The sequence below is a fragment of the Synchiropus splendidus genome, chromosome 1 (genome assembly GCF_027744825.2).
Source record: "Synchiropus splendidus isolate RoL2022-P1 chromosome 1, RoL_Sspl_1.0, whole genome shotgun sequence".
NCBI classification, from domain to species: domain Eukaryota; kingdom Metazoa; phylum Chordata; class Actinopteri; order Syngnathiformes; family Callionymidae; genus Synchiropus; species Synchiropus splendidus.
Window position 1 is genome coordinate 47059423 of NC_071334.1, and position 21002 is coordinate 47080424.

Here is a 21002-nt window from a genome sequence, read left to right on the forward strand (position 1 = left end):
ATGTGAGCATTAAATAACAAATGGTTTTAACACGTGTTAAATGCTAATGTTAAAACAAGATTTATTTTGATGAGACGGGAACAGAGATGTAAAATATCTATATAAATATAATAAATTATATAAGTTGTTTACCTCATTTTTAAAAAGATCTCCTGTCTATTGTAGATAACCCTAACCCCGACCTCCATGTTCTATCATGTGACGCTCAGCTCATGGTGTCAGTACATGCTGCTTTATTCTGTCCAGAGGATTCAATGGAACCATTGAGATTTTTCTGCCTCAGTACCACGACACAGGCCTTCATCGGATTGGACACACATGTAGAGACTGACATTACCCCATTTGTGTGAACTGACTAGTTGAGGAGAAGGCGGTGGTAGGTGGTTTACCAAGATTGAGAGAACAATTTAAGTGTTGCAGAACCTCTATCTCGATCACGGATGTGTTTTCATAATGCGTTTGTGGAGAAACAAGTGCTTGAAGCCAGTATGGAAAAAGCTGCTTCTCTGGCTGTTATTTTTTTCCCCGTTTTAGTTTCATAACTTTTCAAATTGGTGGATGAAAACTTCTTGTCTTCCAGGCAAAACGTTTCTTGAATGTAATTTCCATAACAGTATTGTGACATCATCGCCTCCGTCTGCGCTGCGAGGGTCAACTGAGGTTAATAATGTGTGTGACTGTGATTAGACCACATGGTGTCCTCGGAGGGCGCCAACAAATCACCGGGCTGGGCTCCAGTGAATGTTTAAACCTCACACGCTCGGAGGGAAACCATCAGAACACACTTGGCAGTCAGGAGTGACGGTAAATCATTTTTAAACACGCTGCATGAGAGCTGAAAGAACAGCCAGATTAAAAACATTGGAAAGAAAAGGTCAACCTGAGGTTTCCTGAGAATCAAATCGCCAAGTCAGCGTTTTATGTACACAAGGTTCCTCCTACACAGTCCTTCACCTATCGCAGAATATTGGCTGCTTCTTTTAATATAATAGAGTTGAGTCCTACTCTTCTGTCAGGACTGCATATGTGGATTTTTGTTCATATGGAAAAATATGGATGAAAAGAAAAGATAACAGCAACAACGTAGTTTGAATAAAACGATTTGAGGAAGATATAAAGTTATTCCTCTATGACTGCAGGGGTCACACTGAAAACCACTGGGTGAAAAGGGAAAATCTAGCACTTCTCTTGATTCTTATATTGTATTCCATATCAAACTGTTTGTAAATGTAACCAGGTTATTCCAGATGAAATTCACCTCATCCATTTTTGTGTGTGCTACTTATCATTGTTTTTATTTTGCTGAGTGTTTCATGTTGGTTTCATTGTTCAGGTGTACTGTCACTTTTAGTCATTTTGTGTGAACGGGCTTCCCCTCGGTTAGCGTTGTTGCTGCTGAGGAGGTAGGCGTGTGTGTGTCCTGCTCCGTTGAAAGCCGTGAAGTTAATAAATGTAATTCATAGTTAAATAAAACTTGTTAAGAGTGAGAAATGAAGACTGTAACCATATATTTGTGTGTATTTGTGTTAGCCGACTCAAACACGTGGTGGAGCTGACGATTCACATGTTTTATTTTTTTTTAACAGTGTTGTCACTACTGAAAATAAATCAGCAAGCACGTCACAACACCGTGGTTCATTCAGTCTCCGCGACACAACGCAGAGTATTCATGGGTGGAAAGACAAGCCCGTTACATGAGCGATACCATTCTCCTTTTCAATTTGTGGAGGCTAATCTTAGCATGAAGCGTCTCTGTTCTTGGCTTCCAAAAACATACATTTAGCTTCTGGGTCACACAGGAAACACAGAAAGCATTCCGGTATTTCTCTGTCTGCTCATCCGACTTTCATGGAGTTTTGGATGTTCAAAAATGGATGTTTTTAATCTTGTTTGTTAGAAATGAGCCTGCTGAACAGCAACTATATTTATATTTATATGTGATATGTTATATATGAGAGGTCATCGAAACAGACAGCAGGAGAGGGTCTAACCCTGCCCCAAGGTTGTAACCCTCTCTCACCTAACCCTCACCCTCACTGGAAGTGGAGCTGCCGGGTGGGATAGGACCTGGGAGCGGGGTTGGTCCGCGTGCAACCCCTTGGGTTCTGCAGTGAGAATCACCTGAATTTTATGGGGGATTAAATAATAGAAAAAATGGAGCCCTCTTTACATATTTATAGGGGCCACATGAAATGACTGTGGGGGTTGAATCTGAGTTTGACACCTTTGCTGTGCAGATTATATTCATATATAAATGGACAATAGAAGAAGTTATTCCATCAAATGTGTTGTTAACAGTCTTTAGACTGTCAACATAATTTCAATCAACTGTTTATGGTCACTGACATGAGTGATCACGTACTGGCCACTTTATTATTTTTATATTATTTAATAATAACTAAGTAATAGACTGAAACAGCGTATACTGGCAGTCATTCTGCTTGTTTTTGTTTAGCTATATAATGTTTCATTTATGATGTATGTGTTCATTTGCATATACATCCAACCATGGGACCAGTCGCGGGGTACGTCCTGAGCAGATCGCCCCCACATGCTTACCCTCATACCAGAGTCACCGCTTCACTTCTGAGTACATTTGGAATATGGGAGGAAACTGGAGTGCACAGAAGAAGGCCACATGATCGAGGAACACACCTTGAAAGCACATCATCCGTCAACCTGTCCTTACAGACTACGATCCTCATTAACCTCAGCTGATCACTAAGCCTCAGCGACTCCTGCCAGGAGTTTGGTGTTTGTCACTCTGACGTGAACTTGGACTGGGGTGCGGCAAATCGATGGCTCTGTAGCGTCGAGAGTGGAGCGTTGGGAAGAAAAGCAGAAGGAAACATGTATCAGGGTTTGTCCTCATGTGGTTTCCTGGTGAAGCTTTCCGCGACGGCCTCAAAGCGAAATGCCAATGAAGAACATGTGTCTCGAATGTCAGACATGTTTTCTGTATTGGTCAGACGCCGGGGGTCTCCCTCTGTCTTTCAGTCACAAACTAGCCAGCAGGAGGAGGATTGGACGAGGAGAAGACTCCCCTGTTGTCGTTTGTTCAGAGTGATTTATGCCTCACACACACTCTTGGCTCGGTGTGTGTGCGCTCGAGCTGGGCCAGACCAGTGTTCAGTCGTCCGCCTCCAGGTCTCTGATATAAGGGGGCCACCTGAAGGCCAGCACTCGCAGACAAGTCACCTCTCACCAGCCAATCGAGCGCTTATGTCTAATATTTTCAGGTGGTGGGACGGCTGCTACCTAGAGAGTGGAGGGCAAGATGCTTAGCTGAGTGGGAGAGACTCAAGGCAGGTGAGGTCATCTTGCCAGGGTTTCTGCTGGACACGCCTCCCTAGTCTGAGCAAGCCCAGAAGGGCAGAGTTCCTGGAGGTGGTTTCTAGGGAGACAGAAGTCTGGATGGATGGATTCATGTGACTTTTTGGGGACCACGTGTTGAAATCTCTGCTTCCTAAAATGGACAGATGCTCCAACCACCCCATCTGTATCAGCTCCTTCAGAGCTAGACCTCAGAGTCAGAGTTGGATCCCTGCTCACTATGGTCTGACTGCCACAGAAGAATTTCCAGTGGGGAAATTGAACCTGCGACCCGGGGCAGGTTCTGCCGGGCTCAGTCGAACAGCCCTCGGAATGGTCTGATAAACACTGGACTCTTAATCACTGCCACATGTGGCTGCATAGCTGTTCCGTCCGGCGCAGCTCACAACACGACGCACAGTTTGGACGGAGAAATAGACTCGAATTACCAGCAGAAAAGTGGAGAAAAAGGGAACACTCTCGCTTGATTACAGCTCTGTGTAAACTTCTGCTCTCCAGCTGCTTCCATTTAGGGCTTTACATACCTACACATTAAAAAACCCGGCGCGCTGCTCCGGGAAAACTGGAAGGCTGGAAAAACATTTCCCATTATAGTTGACTGGACCGAACCCAGCGTGGAGGGAGTTGTAGGGTGTCGGTTCGGAGCCCGGCCACAAGCCGCGCACAAGTCTTATCATGTGTTTTCTGTCTTCTCAAGAACGAGAGGCGTTTCCTTCTTTTCTTCCAAACCACCGTGACACACTCAGAAGTGCGGGTGTGTGCGTCACACCTCATGATGATCAAACTCTTTCTGCCCTCATCTTAACCCCCGAAATCCAGGGGAGATGTGAGAGGAAATGGAGTTTGTGAGAAGGAACTCTGTCGCGTTTTAACCCTGCGGTTTGGTTCGGGAGGTCGGCCAAAAACCCCCTCCTGTTGCGAACAGCAGAAAGAAAGAGCGGACGACTGGCGCATGCGTGTATTTTTAGCCGGTGTTGAAAAGATGTGGCTTCCATTAAGGTTGGCATGAGGTTTGTTTCTGCGTCATCAGATGTGTGGCTTTAAAAAGCTCTGGTCCGTGATTTTGATCATGGCGCTATTTTGTGTTTTTGGCCGCCACTTTTATACGCACGTGCAGGTCAGTGTATCTGACCATTTGTTAGTGACACACCGCTCAACATGTGTGTTGCGTTGTAGACGATCTTCAGACCGAACACAGCTGAATCTCGGACCTTCTGCTTTATGTCAAATGTATTACAGAAAAAAAAATGCTCTGCTTGAGTGTGAGTCCATGGTTCTCTGCTGAGCCACTAGACAGAGTTTATTGTTATCTTACCAAAGGTAAAAACTCTGGGGTAATACAGAAACTATTGGGGATTAGTGTGGGTCAGTTTTCTTTCTTCACTTTTCATGAGGCAGCAGAGTGTCGCTTCCTTTACGGGTCAAACAAGTGGTACAGTCTTCTGCTAGAGACAAGCTGAAACTCAGCCGCTAGTCTGAGAGAGTGCGCATAAATATGACAGATTTTGGAGGAAAGCCAAGTGGAGTAAACACTTCAAGTGGGTGTCCTCACAGTCGCGATTTCTTACAGAGCCACCAGAGGGCGCACTCTTCCTGCTTTCAACGGCAATGGCGCTGATCTCAAACCGAAATTGAACGGACTTTTATCAAGTTAATTTTGCTTTTCATGAATGTATAAAATGTCTGAAAATACTAATCGTGTTTTACAAACTTAAAGATAAATGACGCTTAGTTTTTCCGTCATTTAATTTGTAGTGAAAACATTTATTTTTATGAAAATGTGATTATCAATGGCAAAAAGTTTTTCATTTTCAGTTTTCTTACTTCTTAACTGGTTGAGTTGGGACACCCTGGACAAGTCAGTGCGTCATAGGACACATGGACACACTCACTCACACCTACAGACAGTTCGATCACCTGCCAACCCGTGAACCCATTTTCACCTTGATTTATAGTATTAAACTGCAAGCTTAAATGTGAAACTCTTTTTGTTCCTTTGTGTCTTTTGGCTTGGCAGGCTTTCACAACATTCACAGCATGTTAGGTGGCCCCTCTGGGAATTTAACTGCCATGACAGGATTTGTATCAAAGGTGGCTCAAACTGGAACTGAACATTTAACAGTTATATTCCAACTTACATTTTTGCTTTCGATTCTTAAACCTCCTTTTTGTCCAGCTGCTTTAGGTTCCAAGGTGAAATGTGAATATTGTGGCAATGTTTTTCACATCGATGCCTCTTTATCAGGTGTTAGTACTGGTGGCGCTCAGGCTTTCACTGTGTATAATTTAACGCTCTAGCACTCGATCAATAGCAACAGACAACCATCAATCCTTTGTCGTGCTCTCTCTGTGCTTTAGCTGTCAATCCTCAGTCGCTATAGCAACATCAATTGATTCCGGAAGTAAAGGCATCACCATGATGTCGCAGAGCGGAGCGTCACCATCCTGAAAACGCACAGTCTGCACACACACGCACGCGCGTATGAAGCCGCAGGGCCGAGGGTGAAGCGGCATCCGGGTTGACTCTCATTGTTGCAGACAAAAGGTTAATTCTGCTTATTACGTTTAATAAGAGCGCAATCATCAATCGCTGCAGCCTGACACACAGACATTTGCAAAGGCCACTCGCTGACCTGCTGGCATTTGGAAAGCACTTGAGACAGAAACGCAGGCCGAGGTCCTGAATCTGAATAGGAAGCTCCTGGTTTCTACATGTGGCAGAGTGCTGTTAAACTACGGCATGTTATCGACGTCTTTGCTGTGACGCTTTTCATCTCAATGTGTGTCTGTGAATTTGTTCCACACTCAAAATAATCTTTCTGTTTTCAAACAATATTTACAGTACAATAAAAGAGTGTTGTTCTTCTGACTGAATCCATGAACTCCTTGCTGGCCGCATGTGCCGACCGTAGTCTGACCGAGAGCATGATCTGCCTGGCTTACTGTGAGTCGGTGCCTCTTTCCACTGAGAAATCAACTGTGAGTCTTCAGACTGTGAAGCTCCCAGCTGGGTAATGAGGCACCCAAAGACTCCTGGGACCCAAGATCCACCTGGCTCAGAGTGATACTCTGGTTCTTCGATAGATGAAATCAAAAACTGTTGTTGGGAGTGGGGTTCTTCAAAGCCGGGAAATGTCACAGACTTGTGTTTTGTTCGTTTTATTTGGGGTTAAACTGAGGATTTGTGAGTGAGTTTGTCGCTTCATGCAGCTCACAGAGATGTTGTGCTAATGTTTCCACTGTCGTAAACATCTGTAGCCGATGTAATGTGCCTTTTTTTCATCAAGGTGTGGAGCAGTTTTGGTCAAGGCGGCCACCGTATCGACATAGCACTGCAGGAAACTCTTTATCATGAAGATAAGCTTTCACGCTTAAACTGGCTAGCTAGCATGTGCAGCAATTATAAGTGACAAGAATACATCCGTACGTTTCCTAGAAATTGCTAGAATACTAGATGAAAGGAAATTGAAATACAAACGGAACAGAATTTGTTTGTGCTCCAAGAAGATAGCCGTGTGGCGGTGAAGGTCGTTTTCAGGCTCACCAGACAGAAAATCATTGTGATAAAATTAGCTTAATAGCTTATCGAGAAATTGGAAAACTGAAATGAGATCCATGGTGTCCTATCAAATACCGTAAATTCTGGACTATTCCGGAATATTAGCTGCACCCACTAAATTTAAGAGCGGAGTGCAGTGGTGCTGTCTGCGCTGTAGACCGGTCAGTGGTCCTTAAAAATGCATGAGGATCACTTCTAAACTAGTTTTGAAAACAGGGTACAGCATGAAGAATGACTCATGAACCAAACTCGGCAATGTTCTGAACTTGAATCAACTCCTCACATCTTTTATTGACATTATAGTGCTCAAAATGCACTGTTTTCGCCCATGTGTCCGATGTTCCGACACCACAGCTGGTCTCGGCTGCTGCTTCTCGTCTCTGCTCTTCCAGGAGATCGGCTCTGTGGGCGGAGCTGCCAACACGCGGGCGAAAACAGTGCTTTTTGAGCGCTTTAAGGCCAATAAAACGCCTGTGATTTTGTATAAATCCATATATTAGTCACGTCTATGTATTCTATAGATATGAATTATGTTTACCGGAAACTTCAGTCAGTGTTTGAAGTTTTGCTCCCCATGTGTGAATTGGTATTCAAGGAACCTCAGGATATCTTCACCACTGGCGTGGACTTGAGCCTTAGGACCTCAAAAAGACAACTGTATCACTCCCACTGCCAAAAGTCAATGTGGACTTATGAGTAAGTGGTTGTGTAATCCAAACTAAGCCAGTCTAGCATTAGCTCGCCCCCTGTCCTGGGGTTTTCCGTTGTCTGTCTTTGGCTTCAGTTGTCTGGGACCTGAGAGACAAGAGATGAATATAGACAGCTGCTGTTGATAGTGGTCCTGCTCCTAGTCAGTAGCTAAACAGTGTTCGGTGATTCAGGACCAGAGAGAGGTGGGACTGGATCCAATAACATAGTGTTACATGCGGTGTGTGACTCTTGTTAGCCTGTGTGTGAGAGTAGCTGCTGCGGTCAGACCGTGAGACAACAGGTCCAGAATGCCAGCTGTCCTGAGAGAAGACCTTGTAACTCCGAGCGATTAACTGCTCGATCGAGTCAGGAGTCAATGATCTGCATCATCATCAACGCACGCCCACACACATGCATGCATATACTCACGCACACACACACACTGGTGAACCTCCGCACGCCAGCTCACGGACGCACTCGTGCTGACACCCACACCACCGTCTCCTGCTCTCTGTGGTGACGTCCGGGGGAACCTTGGGATAGTCCTGCTCTGGCAGGTCCCACACATTCTAATGCTCAGTGTGAATAAGTCACAGTGCCATGAACAATGGGGACGCCTGATAAACACAGCAGATATAGCTTTTATTTGGTTCGTCTTTTCATTTCATCTTGCTCATCTGCCCTAGTTACACCTCTTCATGTGCTCATCTACTACATCCACAAACCTAAGAGGTTGTCTTCTTCCTCTTCCTCTTCTTCTTCTCTCGGCCAACACTCTCTCCTCTCAAACTTGAGCTGATATATTTCTGATCTGGAGCTTTCTAGTGACAACCTGAGTACCTGTATCTTCATCTCAGACTCTCTGAACTCTGCTTCCTGACTCTGGATAATATTGTCAACAAACAGGACTACTACGGTCCTGTAAATCCACCCATGCCTTCACCCTCTTTTCCAACTTCCTTTGCTTTTCACTTTGTACGCCAGAAAAAAAGGCCTCAGTGTAGGTGTGCCCCGCTGGCCCTTACGTTTCATGTGCGGGGATTTAATTTGTTTTAAAAGCTGCTAGTGAATCCTGGTCAACCCAGGGGAGTCAAATCACTATTTGGGTTAATCCTCTAGGAAACAAGGCTTCATATTGAAAGGCTTTTAATCTATCTGGCTTTATCCACTTTATTCTGACTCAAAAAACAATGAATTCCCCTGAAGTTTGACCTGACATGTTCTTGGGCTGTTACTCCATTAATCCAAATGAAACAGCCAGGTGAACCAGACGGACGTTGCTCAGGGCCCGTGTAATGATATTCATCTGTGTAGTCTTTCTCCCCATTGTGTGGTTGCCATCACCTGCAGCAGGATGATGTCACAGCTAAAGAATACATTTTTTCCAGGAAGCTCTGTCTTTATAACTTCCTGTGTTACCAACAGACGCCTGAAGCTCGACCCCATGTAAAGGTCATGTAGAGCATGTCAGTGTGCCACAATGGCAGTGTGTGATTAGCTTGCGTTTCTGTAATGATGAGCTGCTCTGCGTGTGTGTGTGTGTGTATGAGCTTGTTTATCTTACAAAACATGCATTTAAACAACAACATATTGTTTATTTTGCATCAGTTTGACAACAGCACAATAAATCACAATGGTGTCTATGTTCAAGTTTTTATATCACCTTATTTAAACTGAAGCTCTTTTAATGTCTTGAAAATATTTGTATAAGAATTTCAGTGTTATAAGAATTTCAAGTCCATTCAGAGTAGTGGAAACCCTGGCCATTGTGTAGTGAAAAACCTCCCTGAACCAAAGCAAACAGATGCTTTAGTTTGCTTTTGTTCAGGGATTCCTCCATGTTTGTTGTTGTTGTTATCATCCTAACTGCCACGTGTCTTGTGCATCAGTGTGATCAGTGGACCAGGAACTCCTGCACTGACAAAGGTTCCCTGTTGTCTGGAGAGCAAACTGTTCAATTAAATTAAATTATTTTTTGTTGTAATTAAGTAAGCGTTATTAATAATTACATTATATATATATATATATATATATATATATATATATATATATATATATATATATATATATATATATATATATATATATATATATATATATAAAACATTTGGAGATGGTTAGGTTTAGGATGAGTGGCTGGGTACAGCATTATGTCAATGAAATGTCCCCACAAGACATAAAAAACACGTGTGTGTGAGGGCCACATCGGCCCCCGGGGCTCTAATTAGAGGTGGGGGAGTTCAGATATCTCGGGTTGGTTGTTTGTAAGTTGATCCTGACGTGAGAAAAACGGAGGCGTCGCTTTATTTTCAGCTTCTGAGGAGGTTGCGCTCTACAGGCTTCGGGCTGTTGCATATTACAGCGGCGTTTCATCCTGAGCTCTTATTAAAAGTCAATTTTTGATTCAGAGAGAACAGGCAGAGCGCCTGCGTGCGTGTGTTTGTGTGTGTGTGTGGTGACTGTAGGTGTTTTCCTCTGCTGTGGTGCTGTGGTGGTTCCTACTGATTAAAAATGGATGAACGGCTGAGTGCCATGTAGCCTGAGTCCAGCATTCCTTTGCGCTTCCATGTAGTGTGTGTGTGTGTGTGTGTGTGTGTGTGTGTGTGTTGGTGTCAGATTTACCTGCAGCTCCTGTGTCACCTGCGATTCTTTATATTTGTCTGCTGCTGGGGACTGGATTAATCCTCCCTGACATGTTGGTGCCACATTCTAATGTTTCCCTTTCCTCACGCTTCTTACTTTTCTGCTCCATTCTCTCGTTTCATGGAGTGAACAGAGGCGGGGAATCCGCCACTCTGGCGCTACAGGTGTCTCCAAGAAGCTGTCACTTATCTACATACTTACACTCAACCAGGGTCACTGGGAAAATATGTATGAGATAAGATGGTAACTAGGGTGGCGGGTCAGTGGCACCCATTTCCTTTATTTTGCGTGATCTGTTATTAGATGATTCATCTACGTGAAAATGAAAGTATGTCTCCGTATCCTTCCACGAAAAGAGGGCTATCCCACGGTCTGCAGTATGGGGTGCCAACATGGGTGACTTTCCTGCTAAAGCTAGCGACCTTTGAAACCCTTGTCACACAACACTCTCAGAGCAGCTCCTTCTCTGTGACCTACTGAACTACGAAAGAAAAAGTGGTAAAATTTGTCGCTTTTCTAAAGAAAAGTTTCCAGGAGGATTTGGAAAGTCGGTAAGAAGGCAACGCTGGCCCCCAAACTTTTACTGACAGAAGATGTTCTTGCCTCTTGAATGGACAGGTTTGTGTTTTTATAAAGAGTAAATGATAGTCTTTAACACTCACTCATATTTTGAGAACAAACGTGTTGGACATTGGGACTGTTGCACATTTACCAAAACTGAGGTAGAAATAGAATTCTGATTCTTGTTTTTGCCGTGGTCACCCAGCCCTACTTCCGTGTTGCATGTTGATGCAATGGACTTTCAGTAGACTCAACATTCCCCTTCCCACGACATGTCCTCACTCCAGAGCTTCACTGGAAAATTTCCAACTCATTTAATACATTTAATTAAAAAATAAATAAAAAAAAAAGGTTCAACTTCTCGACATTTGATTTGTATTTTTTTTGTTTTTGCACTATAATGCGGACACTAATGTTAAGTTGAAAACATAAAATTCTGCGCGGTTTCAGAGTGAAATGAAAGAAATGAAATGAAATCAAGCAAAAGCTATAGCTAGTGCTGGCAGGCCATTGAAGCGGAGCACCTGTTTGGTTTGGCTGAAGCTGTAGAAGCCACCGACGGCATCTGGTGAGAGACTTGGCTTCACAAAGTAAAAGTTACCATCAATGCACGAGAGACTGCCACGATTGCCCTGTTTATCCCTTGCTTGTTTTGAAAATGACCTTTTTTTGTGGAAGGTTTTACTCTTAGATATGAGAAGTATGCTTGTCCTGTCCAAAATCGGCAGGTTGGGCTTTTCAGAAATTGGTGATGGTGTTTGACCTGAAAATTGTGCAGCAATCATTTTCATTTTAATAAGACATAAATAAGCATAATTCTTAACATTATTATTATTAGTAGTAGTAGTATTATTGTTGTTTTTTTTTTAGTTTTTTTTATTTTTTATTATTATTTTGACCATTCGTTTCTCTCAACAGATTTTGGAGTTGAATGAAATAAGATGATGTATACAGTTTGGTTGGATTTGGGGGGTTTTCAGCCTTTTATGAGTGACAGTGATGCATTTTGAGTTCTTTAACAGCATATGATTCACTTTGACTAACCAGATCTACATATTTTAATTTTTTAAGGAACCAAAAACAGAGTTGAAGTATGTTGGCCATGAAATTTGCCAGTGTGCAGGGGATAAGGTGAGAGTCAGTATCTGGGTTTGGCTAGGCTTTTCTTGTTTTTATAACAGGTCAAAAGTAACATAAAATACGGACATGGCAAGCATCTGTGTCACATCAATTTGACTGACAGGATCTTATGAAATAAATGTTTGCATCCTCAGTTTGACTGTGCTAGCAAGACACAAATAATACATTCCATGACTGAGACCTCGTGGCTCCAGTATATGACTCCTTTAAGCCATAGGGGATTGTGATCATTACATGAAGTCAAATAGTAGATTGATCAATTTTAAATCCTATTGTTTTTTCCGTATAATGAAAGGGTTTTAGCAGAGCGTATATATTTTCAAGAAAGTAAAATCTTTGTGTTGTCTTTCGATCATGGATCATAAAAATACACCTCCTTTGTCGAAGGAATTCCTTTATTATGCTGTTCTTGTTGTTCTTGTAAATGACTCATTATAACAAGCATTAAACAGGAAAAGCAACATGTATGTTGACTGAAATTAACACCGAAATTCCAAGCAGGTGTGTGTCGCTCGGCTGCAAATGAGTCAGAGGAAGGAACAACACAGTGCAGGCAGAAAACTGAGCGTGTGAGAGATCAGGAGAGAGCAGACAGGGCGTCCATTAATGAATGACCTCATAAGAGCCTGGACCCGGATTATTAGTGGACCCCAGAGAACACATAAACGTGATGGATTGGTCCCAATATGAAGAGAGCCAAAAGAAGTCATCTGGTTTAGACTGTTGTTTCTTTCAATGCAGATATAAAATGTGTGCGTGTTGCCTGAAAGTTGGGTGTGATCTCATCTTGTTCTTGAGGGAGCTTGTGGATGAGGGTGAGATCGCCCTCCTTTAAGTCAGAGACTATAGTGAAATGTCCTGCCGCGAATGTTGACTGTGCAGAAGTTGGCCTCTGGTTCATGAGTGATGGAAAGATGGAAGGTGCAGTTGAGTGCTTGGACTTTTAAAAACTCTCATCTGGTCATATGGGGAAGTGATGTTACATCAAGTTCCTCTGTATAACTAGCCCAAGTAGAACCACTTCTCCTCCACAAGCCAGTTGATGTGCCTGGGCCATCCATTCGGGGGGATGCCATGGGTCAGACCCAGGGCACAATGGAGATTTGGCTCAGTTCACCTTCCTTCAAGAGAGAAAAAAGATATAAATGAATGGAATGCAGTTAAACAATAGACAATATTTTTTTCTAATGCCATGAAAGGAAAAGGTTGATGATAAGTACATATGAATGTTGAAATAATTTGTGGTGTTATTTTTAATCTTGAGATGCCGTTCAGACTGCGCTGTGAAGAACGCCTTCTTGTTTGGCTTTGACCGATGCTGCATGTGGATATCTCAGGGTCTGTTCCTATAGCTGGCGGGAATAATGAAAAAAGAAACATTATTGTGCACTGTGACATCACTTTGGCGCTCCGGGTTCCAGTAAACGGGGAGAGGCTTTGCGTAACCGGTGATGTAACATCTGTTTTCATATCTCAAAGTAAAGAGAATGAATTGCACCGAGTGGCTTTTCGACTCCGTGGAGCCTCCAGCGAGGAAAATGTATCCATGTGGCGGCTTCACCATTGGGGGGGAGGGAGGGAGAGAACGATCGGGAGGGAGGGGACAGAGGGGGAGGAGAGATCAGACAGTGAACGCATCATCTGTGCCAGAGCCGCACCGCTCCCTCATCATGCTGTGACTAGTGGGAAGAAAATAAAAACACAAACACCTGGAGGGATTTGGTTCGGAGTTGAGCTGGCGGTGATGTTTCGGAGCTTTTAGAGGTCGTGAACGGAGGAGAGGGAAATCAAACACCACCGGCTTCTGGTCGTCTTGACATCGCATGGGGACATGAACAGTGTGGATCCAGCTTCTAACAAACTGTTGACTTTCAATCAGCGGTAAACAAAAACAACCTTTTGTTGTCATCTGTTGCATGCGTGTGTGTTGAAGTCCCGCAGATCGCGTCCAGCCCCGCCGCGCAAACAAGTGCGCAACGCAAATGGGGTGCGTAAAGATGAAAACAACCAATTGGGAGGTTGTCTTTTTCGCCTCGTATTCTCCCGCAGAATCAACAAGTTTCCGTTCATGAAATGAATTGAGCGAAACTTTTGCTCCGTAGAAGCAGGAACTTTGCGCATTCTCTGGTTTATTTATTGTTTGCAGAGAAGCGACACGGAGAACGATGAATAATTCATGTTTCCAGTCAAAGGTGGTGCAGCATTGTGTGCCTGAGACCTGTTGGCTGCAGCTCCGCTCCAACTCTTCATACCTGCAGGCTTTTCATTATGGTCCTCCAGTCAGCATTAAGATGAAGTGACACTTCCGGGAGACTGAAAGCTTAAAGGGTGATGATGGTGACGAGGAAGATGATGATGATGCTGCACCAACTGCACCAGGAGTAGAGGCATTTCTGCTGAGTTGCTCGTGAATTGCTCCAATCCTTCCTGTGCCATTGTAGTGATGATGTTGGGTTAACTACATCCAGATCTGCGTTTGAAATTGGCCAGTGACTTTAAAGGGGCAGATCTAAAGTGGACCGTTGATAACTCTAAAATGCCCTTATATTTTTTGTCCTGGCTTCCAAACGTTGGTCCAAATTGTCGGCTTCTATCATCAACAATAACAGATGGCGACGTTCTACAGAAGCCTTACAGGAGTTCAGCCTGTTGACTATATGACTATATATGTCTCTTTAAGGAATAATAATGTTAACATTTGCATTTTCAGCAATTAGTTACAGTGTTTCACCAATGATACATTTAGTTTTTGCAGCCAGCTCTCCATTAGAACTGGACAAACCCGCGTGTTAGCCATTTTATTTTCAAAGACTTTTGTTGTTTGTTTACAGACTAGTTTATGTCTCGGTGAAACAGTTTAATTGATAAAAAGGCAGCCGTCCTTACACCCGTCTGAAGGGCTCTTACAATGACTCCTTCAGTTTTGCTTGTCATGATGCTGAACTGTCACTCATGTCAATAGAGCTGGCTCTGACCTGTTCCCCACACTAAAATCTCTTGTCAGTGTTTTTGTGGATGTTCCTCAGCTTCATATTCACGTGTAGCATTGACACCCTTGGAACCTGGTTGACGGAGATTCTTTCATGTTGGTGGAGGTTCACGCTATTCTGTGTCAGGTGCCAAAAACCTGCCTTAGTGTTTATTAGGAACAGGCGTGAATGTCTGTGAGGCTAGAAAACGACCCGTTCATTTGTGGCCTAGCTCTGATTTCCTCCCAATTGATCGATAATCACAATAATAGAAGACCCAATTATCCGTTAGAGCGATGGTCTGGCTTTTGTTTGTGGTTGACAATAAATAAATGAGAGATTTGGCAGCTGTAGCCTCAGAGCGTTTGTGATTTCAGGGTCTTTTGGCAAGAAAAGGGGAAGAGGGATTAGCGTTGGATTGAACACTGTACCTCCAGATATGAGCGGGTCTTACAGCCTGGCCACATGTTTGCAGTCCTTGACTGGGAGTGATAGAGTCTTTACCTTCTGGGCAAAATGGCGGCCTTGAGCATGGCGCCATGTGCGGAAAATGGTTGGACCTTGACGACTGGGTCTCCCCTCCACTCCCTGGGCTGATCCTGGTTTACATATGTATACTCTGCTGTGAAAACTGCATCACCACTGGCCAGAGACTCAGAGTACAGCTGCCAGCTCTGTGAGTAGATGGGAGAGTTATGTCGAACTGGTGGGCTTTTATAGGGTCTTTTCTTGTCGTGTACAAAACTGTGTTTTACCAGGTTGTGTGACCCTTGTAGTTAGGAGGCGACAAAGTACGCAGTGCTCAACATGAATCACATAGAATGCTCTGTCCAAGTAGCAAGCGAGTCATAAGTTGTGTAGGAATCCCGGTATGTCAGATTTGTGTTGGTGAGTGATTTTATTTGAGTCATTACTGCTGACGTCAGCTGGTCTTTGAGGACAAGAGGGATGTGTGTCGCATATGAAGTCGTAAGCATCACAAGGTTCACTTTTCCATTGCGTGGTGACATAAAGAGCTGAGCCAGAGGGTCTGCATCTTTATGTTCACTGAACATGCCTTTAGATGGAGGGGCGACTGAGCGTCCTGGAAAAAAATTGGACCCCCCTTTTTTCAGAAAGACACCCTAAATTTCCGTGTTTATCCATGGTAATTTTACTGAATTTGGCGATTCCCATGCCATTGCGATCACCATATTTATTCGCCTGTCACTGAATGTTTATTTAATTTGTGTTACGATCTCATTGTGTCTCCTTGTGTTGATATTCCACTGCTGTAAAATGAACTGCTAGCATGACACACTCACAATACTCCGATGTACAGCAGCGGGACGTAAAACAATAATGATCAGAGCTCAGACTCTGCTTCCCCGAGTGGAGTGTAGATTTGAAGAATTATATCACCCTCAGCTGATATCTTCACTGAACTTAATGGCTGTCATCCGGATGCTGTTGTGTTAAAGAATTATGAACAGAATCATGTTATTTATCATCACTCTTATTGTGGGTTAGCTAGTTAGGCTGTTAGTGTCTAGCGGCGCCCACCAACTTTCCACTTAAACAGCTAAAATTGGGGTAATATCTGGTATCATCTTTGTTGCTCTGTAACCTATGAGAGCAAACCTGCCTGGTTGATTCTCTTCCTCCAACATTCCTGGCCCAACACCTTCTCTCCTCTCCATGGGTGCAAACCATCTGGCCTCCCTAACTTTGTCTCCAATCCTCCCCACATGAGCCGTCGCGCAACTCATTTCTGACCTTGTCCCTCCTCCCAATGACAAGCACAGTATCTTTCAACGATCACTACTGTCCTATAAAGCTTCACTTTCAATTTTAGCGCTGTGGAATCCGGCTTAGCGGCCGCTGCGTTGTTGCAATTTCATCATTTCCCACCAGGCAACAACACTTTTGGTGATTCTTTCTCAGAGGACACGTGAGGCGTAGCAAAGCCCCTAAATTGGTTTGCGAAAAAGGCATTTTAACGCCGTCATAAAAGTGTATTCTCTTGTAGTATGCAGAAGAAGTCTGCACGCATGTGGGCTGAGAGAACACTGATGGATTCGTCCTGCAGCCGAGGTGCACTTAAAAATGCCTCCTATATGCTCCACCGTACATTATGTATAAACAGCTGCCTCCATTTACAATCGAGAGAGACAGAAACCTGACCAGGGAGAGAGGAGGTTGACGGCTGCAGCTAGTTGAGCTGACCATAAATTAGACTCTTTGAATAAATGGGCAGTGACAGTGGTGTCATTAAAAAACTATTTTGAAGTGCTGTATCGCAGCGTTGCTTCATTTTTAACAGGCAATGATATATTGCGTTAACTTGGCAGCATTACTCACATGAGACCAGCGTTCATTGTTTCACAGTGCGCATAGTTCCGTTTATACTTTCTTTTCATCGCACACGTCGATATATGTGGCTGATGTTGATCTGACTCAATATATTGCACTTAAGTGCACCTTTCAGAAACCTCCACCCTTCCAACTGTGGCCATTTAATCTGACACCCTTCAGTCCTGTTGTTTGGTCAAGAGGTTTTACCAAGGCCTATGGGTTGCCTCATGCAACATCCAAATATGTTTGGCCAGAAAAATCCCTCGGACCAAGATCTTGTCACGTTACGTTCTCACACACAGGTGGTAGGAAGATAATATGAAAAGTGCCGAACAAAAGTCCCCACAAAGATGTACCCAAAATACGTCCTAGGGGAGGATCAAGTCGTTCTCAATCCCAATTATAATCAATAATAAGCCCTGGATAAATGAGTCAGTACAACCTCAGTACAGCAGGAATATGTGGCTTTGATTATCCTTCCTTGTGAAATGTTTGTATCGAACCAAAAAATATTTTACCGGCTAAAAAGTCAAATCGCTGCCCTGAATCTTCCTCCAATGAAATCCGTTTTGTGGCTACAGCATGAGGGCGTGAGAGAATCCTCATTTTCAGCTATGAAAACATTGACAAACCATGCCACCATGACAAAGAATTTGGCATTAAACCTTAACAAAGGTCGGCTGTCCTCTCTTGTACAGTTATCCCGTGATTATCAGGGGATCATACTGTACTTTTTACAATTGTACAGCACCACGGCTACTGAACAGTGTGCTCCATTTGATCATAGAATCAAAAAGAAAAGCACATACAGATGAAGGAATCCACCCGATTTCATTCAAAATTTTTTATTTGTTTTGAAAGTCCACAAAAGGTGAATCTTGCGTACTTGTATATATTAATATTTCTCTTTCAAAAAATAGAAATTGTCATTTGAAATGAGGAATCATGCATCAGATTATCCTGTAATGTTGGAGCTGCTGCTTTTGCCTTGCCAGGAGAAGCTCGGTCTCTTACGAGATGCATCTGTTTGTGCTAAGAAATGCCAGGTGAATGTGTCGCTGCATACACAAGTATTTTGGTGACATTTCCTCTCTGCTGTTCAGCGCACCGCAGCCGAGCAGCGTGAGAAATAGCTGTGGCTTCTAGATGCACTTCCTCCCAGCAAACAGTTGTGTTTTATTGATAGCCTCATATCCAGGTGGACTCAAGCAGACTTTGATGACATTTACAATCCTGCAGAAATCACAGGTTATACACAAGGAGCTGAATTGCCATAATTTGCCATGTTTTATTTTTCCCACTATGAATTTTTTTTCTGCTCAGTTTGGGGCGTATCAAAGGTAATTTGATGACCAGGACTGCAGATCAGCGCTGAGACATGGGCTGCTGCCTGGTACATGGTTAGCTTGGCTAGTTCTCTCTGTGCTGTGCTGAGACATTTTAGCAGGTCAATGTTTTGCTGTGTAGCTGAAGGAATAGGGTTCTGAGACGTTATAAATGAACAGAAATCATCAGTCTAGGACGAGAGACTGAGCTGCTATTTTATACTGCTCCCTGAAGTCTCCTCAGAAGACCCTGTAAGTACTTTAAAAACACACAAATGCCCTGTTACACATCATTTTACCCCACTTTTATTTGATCTTTATACTTCCTAAATGAATTCCACTGGGTCTATTATTGTTTTAAATGTTCCAGTTGTCATTTTATCTCCTTAGTGTCAAAGGAAATGCTTTCTTTCCTCTTGTTTCAGCGTGTATCAGTGTGTATTTGTCGGGGAGCGGTCTGCTCTCTGCCTCTTTCTATTACTCTGGCTTAATTCAATCAGGGCACGTCTCTGTCAGAAGCGGTCTGGTCCCCTGCTTGTGCCTTAGACTCAGTCTGAGCGAGCAAGAGGGATGTTTTTTTTTTTTTTTTGGTCGTAAAAGTATCTGTTACTACACTGTTAAAGTACTTGTTAATGACCTTGTCTTTGTGTTGCAGCTCTGCTTCAGAGGACTTGGGCTGCAGACGTGGAGACTTCAGCAGGAAGCACTACGGCTCCGTGGAGCTGGTGAGTCCTGCCCCTCTCTCCCTGTCGCTGTGGTGGACTCTGATGAGTCACGATCTAACAGGTGTGGTCGGGCTCCTCATGTGACCCTCCTCCCCTCTTCACTTGGTGTGATGCTGCGACACGCTGTGTGTCTTCGCGGCTCTTTGCTAATCTGTTGAGTCATCATCTTGTGTGTGTGCGTGTGTGTGTGCGTGAGCCGAGTCTGCACGTCCCGATAGCTCCTGAGGACAGGAAGTTGTAGGCTTTCGCACTTCCTACCGCAGACACATTGTGAGTTTTGGTGTCAGCGCTGGGTGCTACGTTAGCGTCAGATTAGAGCTGAGGAGGAACCACACGCCGTATATCAACAGAGGCAGACTCGTCTGTTGTGGCAGAGCATGAGACAACAACCTCGTGATGGGCCTGGACGAGGTTGTTTGATGCCGAAAATGTTTCTGTCATTTACTATACATCACCAGCAAGCATTTATCGAGGGAAAGGACTTCCTGTTTCTGGAGTAGAGTCCATATCAACTGTGTTTTTGATCAGCTGCGCTCTGTTTTTTTTCTAAGGATACCTGCCAAAATAGAAGTGCTGAGGTGCATGCATGTGGTGGATGAGGGTAGGAAGCGTGGTGGCGCGACTATGGGGCATGATCATGTTTAAGAGGAGGTGGCTTGATGGTGCGCTTCGACTCAAGTCGCGAGCCGCATACCACAGTTTCCTGTCGATGCTTCCGACCACAGTCATGATGTCATGCACCCCAGGCGTCGATTACGTGATGGGTGGGATGCTAATTTTCGGCTGGTAGTTGACTAAACCTCACCGTCTTTTGTGTCTGCTTGGAAAGCCTTGATGGCCATTCAAGAGGGGCAGCGCACCTGCAGCTTGATAAGAAGGAAATCCTTACAAGAGGCCAATTACATTTGTAGTATTGACTGCCTGTTGAGCCTGGAGCTACTGTCAGCTTGTGAGCTACATGCTGGAGACTCCAGAGTTTTAGTAACTGTTGCCAAAATTAAAACTGTCCAAACTCAATGCACAAAAGATCACGCAGCACATAGGATGACTCAGCACTTTTGGTGACGCTTGTAATTCAGTCAGAACAATAGCAAATTGTCTTGTATTTCCTGGAGAACCGAGGCAAGACAAGGGGGTGATTGGCAGGAGGTGGGCGCAGACTAAAATGTCATAACAAAAAGGTCCTCCAGACAGACGCGAAGACACACACTGTTGAGGTCGTTTTAGATTTGTTTTAAGTGTGTGTGTGTGTCGTAACACTGGTGTGAGTGAGTGTCTTCACGGGAGACCGGTGTGTGTCTGTGAGGTGGATAGGCGAGCTGTCAGTCGAGCACAGTGACTGGCGAGCAGACGGCTTCTCTCCCAGCTGCCGACCAGCGTTACTGTTGCTGCCTCAGAGGCTTTTGACTGCACTGTCACAACACATCTATTCTGGTCCTGTGCGTGTCACTGTGTTTATCTGCCCTTGTTTGTGTTTGTCAACCTTAAAACTGGACCGTGAAACTCTTTCTAATAGCAGAATCATCCTCCCAATTTCAGGACACTTATTTTTTGGTTCTCTATTTAATCAAAGCATTTTGAATTTCTTCTTTAAGAAGAAAAAAATGATGTCAAAACAGAGGCTAACAGGCTCCTCTATCTGCCGCCAGCCAAGGCGCAGATGTCAGTTCCAGTGGCTCTCACTGTTATGGACTCAAAGTTGGATGTTTCTTGGTGTCAAAGG

At 43.9% G+C, this 21002-nt stretch overlaps 1 protein-coding gene across 5 annotated transcripts in view; it reads left to right on the forward strand.

The window, feature by feature from the left end:
- Window positions 1–21002, forward strand: part of garnl3 (GTPase activating Rap/RanGAP domain like 3) — a 73123-nt gene that overhangs the window by 10889 nt on the left and 41232 nt on the right. For 4 of the 5 annotated variants that reach the window (XM_053870705.1, XM_053870695.1, XM_053870730.1 and 1 more), the window contains exon 2: window positions 19210–19279. In XM_053870705.1, coding sequence (XP_053726680.1) covers window positions 19210–19279 — 70 coding nt within the window. Of the gene's footprint in view, window positions 1–13565; window positions 13808–19209; window positions 19280–21002 lie in introns of those variants that run through there. The other variant, XM_053870713.1, reaches the window with a different exon arrangement.